Source organism: Haemaphysalis longicornis, unplaced genomic scaffold (genome assembly GCF_048455015.1).
Source record: "Haemaphysalis longicornis isolate Haplotype H1 unplaced genomic scaffold, Haemaphysalis longicornis Haplotype H1 scaffold_8, whole genome shotgun sequence".
Lineage (NCBI taxonomy): Eukaryota > Metazoa > Arthropoda > Arachnida > Ixodida > Ixodidae > Haemaphysalis > Haemaphysalis longicornis.
In genome coordinates, this window is record NW_027526445.1 from 181201158 (window position 1) to 181206350 (window position 5193).

At 53.3% G+C, this 5193-nt stretch overlaps 1 protein-coding gene and 1 pseudogene across 1 annotated transcript; both read right to left on the bottom strand.

The window, feature by feature from the left end:
* Positions 1-287: 287 nt before the first annotated feature.
* LOC144148599 (uncharacterized) lies at positions 288-1308 on the bottom strand. The gene has a single exon (XM_077680111.1). It carries the CDS (start codon positions 1306-1308, stop codon positions 526-528), a length of 783 nt encoding a protein of 260 aa, XP_077536237.1. The 3' UTR covers positions 288-525.
* Positions 1309-3123: 1815 nt separating this feature from the next.
* Positions 3124-4734, bottom strand: LOC144148600 (uncharacterized; annotated as a pseudogene).
* Positions 4735-5193: the final 459 nt, after the last annotated feature.

Consider the following 5193-nt stretch of genomic DNA (forward strand, 5'->3'; position numbering starts at 1 on the left):
GCATCTGGCGAATGTATTTCCATACTGTTGCCGCTAAAAGGCAGGCTAGAAGCTCCAGTCTTGGTAACAAAACAGTCTTTAAAGGTGCAGCACGAGACTTACGCATCAGAAGGTGTACGGTGAAGTTGTCATTATCGAGTGGACTCCGCACAAACACGGCTGTTCCATAAGCTAAAGGACTGGCATCGGCGAAGAAATGAACTTCTATCATGTCATGATTATTTGGCACAAGGGAAATGACGCCTCGTTCTTTACGCAAGGTGTCGTGTCCGCTCCTTTTGGGAGCGGTGATGCGAGCAAAAGACTGACGCCACTCCGATGTAGCCGCAAACAAGAAAAAGCCCCGTGTTTATTTCACAGCCGCGTTTTATACAATCCAGCCAGTGACGTCACCTCGGCCCGCGCACCCTGGTGCGCAGCCGCAACAGAGATAACAAATAACACGACATCTCCCTTTTTTTTTAAAGGGTTTTCAACACAACACAAAAGTAATCTACAAAGCCCCAACAGAAACAAGTGAACGTATCAACTGTAGCCATATCGCTCTGGCGGTCTTATCTCGCGGCCGTAACATGTCACATAACCGCCCGGCCTTTGTTTATTCAGCGGAGTGGCCGGCGTTAGATTCAACGTGGAAGGCTCTGAAGAGGCGTTGCCTTCCTCGGATTGCCCCGTAGCGTTGGGAGTGGCAGGAAAGTCGTAAGACGGGGCATGCCCGCTGGTTCGCTCACTGTACCTAACCAATGTCCTCCGGTTTCTCTCCAGCTCCGCTCCGTCATCGGTCCGCACCCTATACGACCGAGGCCTCAGGGCTGAACTCAACACCGTTGCCGGCTTTTTGCAGTCTTTTATCCACACCCGGTTTCCTGGCGCGAGGGGTGGCAAGGGGGTAGCCGCATGGTGACGGTCGTAGTCGATCCTTTGCTTGTTCCGAACTGCCTCGTCTCTGCTTTGAAGGCTCCTGAAACCCCGAGCCTTTGATGGTACAAGTTTTTTCGGATGCACCGGGAGCGTAGAGCGTAAGCGCCTGCCCATCAGTAGCTGGGCTGGACTTGTGCCCAACGGACCAGGGGAGTCTCTATACGCCAGGAGGGCTAGGTACGGGTCAACCGATTTTTCCAAGAGCCGTTTTACAGTTTGTACCGTACGCTCGGCTGCCCCGTTTGATTGCGGGTACCTGGGGCTGGATGTGACGTGATGGAAGCCGTAACTGGCCGCAAACGCAGCAAATTCTGCAGACGCGAACTGAGGACCGTTGTCAGTCACAACAATTTCTGGGATCCCGTGCCTGGCAAATACGCTCTTCATTTGTACAATGACCGCCGAAGAGCTTGTGGAAGATAATAGGGCGAGCTCCGGATAACGAGAAAAATAGTCTACGACCACAAGGTAGTCTCTTCCGCGCAAGTGGAAAAGATCAGCTCCTAGCTTTAGCCAAGGCAAGCTGGGAGACTGATTGCATCATCGGTTCGGCTTTTTGAACGCGCAGCGTCGCGCAGTCCTGACAACTATTAACCAAAGCTGCCAGCTCGGCGCTGAGACCTGGCCACCACACCGATTCCCGAGCCCTTGCGCGACATTTCACAATGCCCTGGTGTCCCTCATGCAATGAACGGAGAACTTCGCTCCTTAGACTCCGAGGCACCACCAAACGAGACCCATGCAGAAGAACCCCGCCACATATCGTGAGGTTTGCTCTTTGCGAACAGTAAGGACTCAGCCAACTGCTTACTTTTGCGCAATGGGGCCAGCCTGCCCTACAATACCAGCGAAGTTGTTTGCAAGTCTCATCTTTTTCTTGCGCCCTCTTCATTTTGTCCCAGTGTGCTGAAAATTCGAGTTCGCCAATACAGCCTTCTACGTGGCTCGACACTTCGCTGCAACCTAGCTCTCCCATCGCTAAACTAGCTTCCTTGCACGGTGCCCGGGAAAGAGCGTCGGCGGTACCGATCTGCTTTCCTGGGACATAAGATACCGAAAAGCAAACTCGCATGAGCCTTAATCGGAACCTTTGTATTCTGGGGGGCAGCACATCAATCGGCGACTGCCCCAGCAGCGATACAAGCGGTTTGTGGTCTGTCTCAAATTGAAAGTCCAGCCCTATCAAAAAACACTCGAGCCTTTCTGCCGCCCACGTCAGCGCCAGCGCTTCCTTTTCTATTTGCGCGTATCGTTGCTCCGTTGGTGTTAATGACCGAGAGTGATACGCAACGGGCCGCCTTTCGCCGTCCGGCTGCACTTGCATCAGCACACAGCCGAGACCTACCGACGATGCGTCGGCCGACACAATGGTGCGCAGCTTGGGGTCGAATTTCGCGACGCATTGCGCCGAGGTGATCAATGCTTTTAGAGCCTCGAATGCTCTTTGCTGAGGCGGGCCCCAATGCCACTCTCTGTCTTTCAAGAGCAGACTGCGGAGCGGTGCTGATACGTCAGCAAGATTGCTCACAAACCTTGCCAGATAGTTTATCATGCCCAAAAACCTGCGTACATCCGCAACACTTTTTGGTGTAGCCATCTCGTTTATGGCGTGAACTTTTTTGGGATCTGGCCTGATTCCTGAAGAATCCACCACGTATCCTAAAAACGCTACCCGTGTGACACAAAAAGAACACTTTGCCCGATTAAGTGTCACGCCAGCTTTTACGAGCCTTTCGAGTACTGCGTGCAGCCGTTCGTCGTGTTCCTGTTCCGTTGATCCGTAAACCAAAATGTCATCCATTAGGTTCACCACCCCTGGGAGGCCCTCCAAGATTTCAGCCATTTGCTTTTGGAAGTATTCCGGAGCCGAGCTGATACCGAACGGCAGTCGCTGGAAGCAGTACCTACCCAACGGAGTGATAAAAGTTGTCAGCTCCTGGCTTTCTTTTGCCAACTTAACCTGGTGGAACCCGGAATTGGCATCCAATTTCGAAAAGTATATGGCCCCCGCCAATTGCCCAAGGGCGTCGTCTATAGTTGGCAACACAAACTGTTCACGTAGGACGCTCTTGTTCAGCTGGGTTAGGTCCACGCATATTCGCACTTCCCCGGATGGTTTTACTACTGGCACTATTCCTGCACACCATTTAGTCGGACCGTCAACCTTCCGAATGACCTCACTTTCGACCATTTTGTCCAACTCTAGTTGATAGGGTCCTTTAACGGAATGGGTATTCGTTGAGGTGTAAAAATTGCGAAGGGAACCGCGCCCTCCTTCATGCGAATGGTGTATTCGCCGGGCATCGTGCCCAGGCCACGAAAGAGCTGCGGATACAAGTACTCGTACTGTTTATCATCAACAGCATCAACAAATTTGACCACACCGAGGACTTCAATTGCTGGGAGCCCTAGCAAAACACACTGCAGTGACTCAACAACGTACACTGTTTGTCGCGCGGTTTTGCCTTTCCAAACTATCTCAGCAGGAAAGGAACCCTTAACATCAAGGCGCTCATCTGCGGCGCTTCTCAACACAGCTTGTGATTTGTCTATGCGAGGCGGAACACCGGGGAAATCGGGCGGAACGACAGTGACCTCGGCTCCCGAATCAATTTTTGCACATACGCGTACATTGTTAATACACACTTCCGCGTATCTAGCATTACAGCTGCCGAGTGTCCCGAGAAAAAAATTTTGTCCTTCGCCTTCTAGCACAGACACGCCCACCTGGTTGTTTTCCTTGGACTTCTGGCAGACCACGGCGAAATGTCCTTTGGTTCCACAAAGGTGGCACCGTGATAACCGTGCGGGGCACCGGGTTCTCGCATGATTCTCACGTCCACAGAACCGGCACCCTGGTAGTCGGCGGTTTTCTCGTGACCATGGCAGCAGCGACTGTCGTTGCTGTTCGGTGGTGCGCCCCTCCCGGTTGATAAACGGCTCGCTCGGTGTCCGTTGAATGGTGCCCAGTTCTCCAGTCGTTGCCTCGTTGCTGTCGGCCCGAAGTTCCAGTTGCTGTCGGTGGACTGTTTCCTTGAGTCTGGCCTTCGCTAGAGCGGTCGCTAGCGTAAGAGTGGCATCCATCTGGAGAGCTTCTGACAGCTGTGCGTCTCGGAGGCCTACGACAAATCTGTCCCTGATCATGCGCTCCCGGAATTCTGCAAATTCGCAGCGGTCGGCTAGCTCATGCAGGGCTGTCACAAACTTGTCCACGCTTTCTCCGGGCTCTTGCTTCCGGCGATGAAAATTAGCGCTTTCGTAGACTATGTTCTTGGCGGCCACGAAGTGAGCGTCAAACTTCGTCTTCACCACCGCGTAGCTTCAGGACTCTTCCTCCGTCAGGCCGAACGTTTGAAAAATTTTCCTGGCCTGCCTGCCCATGGTGCACAACAGCGTCCTCACCTGGGCTTCCTCCGTTCTGTCGTTGAGCCCCGATGCGTAGCGGTAGTCGTCGAAGGACGTAATCCATTCTGGCCACTCGGAAGTCCTGTCGAAGTTGAACGGCGCAGGCGGTGGCAGGGCGGCCGCTGGTGGGCTGGCTGCCGCTTTCTGGTCCGTCATCGTACGAACGAGTGCAGGGTGAATGCCGCAATGCCACCGAGGGAGAGGAGGCTCATCCCACTTCTGACACCATGTCGTGTCCGCTCCTTTTGGGAGCGGTGATGCGAGCAAAAGACTGACGCCACTCCGATGTAGCCGCAAACAAGAAAAAGCCCCGTGTTTATTTCACAGCCGCGTTTTATACAATCCAGCCAGTGACGTCACCTCGGCCCGCGCACCCTGGTGCGCAGCCGCAACAGAGATAACAGATAACACGACACAAGGAAGACAGAGTGGGAAGTTCAGAAACCCAGTCTTTCCACTCTTTCTCAAGGTCCTTCTGCAGTGGTTCGTCCCTGTCGTAATTAAGACGCCAAATCCGTTGAAAGAGCAACCGAGCTTGCACATGGAACGGCGATAACAGTCCGAGTGGGTCGAAAAGACGCGCAAAAGCGTGCAGCACGGTTCGCTTCATGAAGGGCTGTGTCGAGATAAATGTCAAGACGTTTTGTGTGGCATAATAATGTCGTCTGTTGAACGGCCCCACAACACGCCGAGTACCTTCGATGGGGCCTTACTTTCAGCGACGTTTTCCACCGACAGACCGTCGGTAAGAAACTGTTGGCTCAAGATGTTAGAGTTTGAGCTCCACTTCCTTAGCTCCATCCCTGCGTCTCTTAAGATATCGTTGGCAGCGTTGTAGATCTCTAACGCTTCCTCATCCGATGAAGC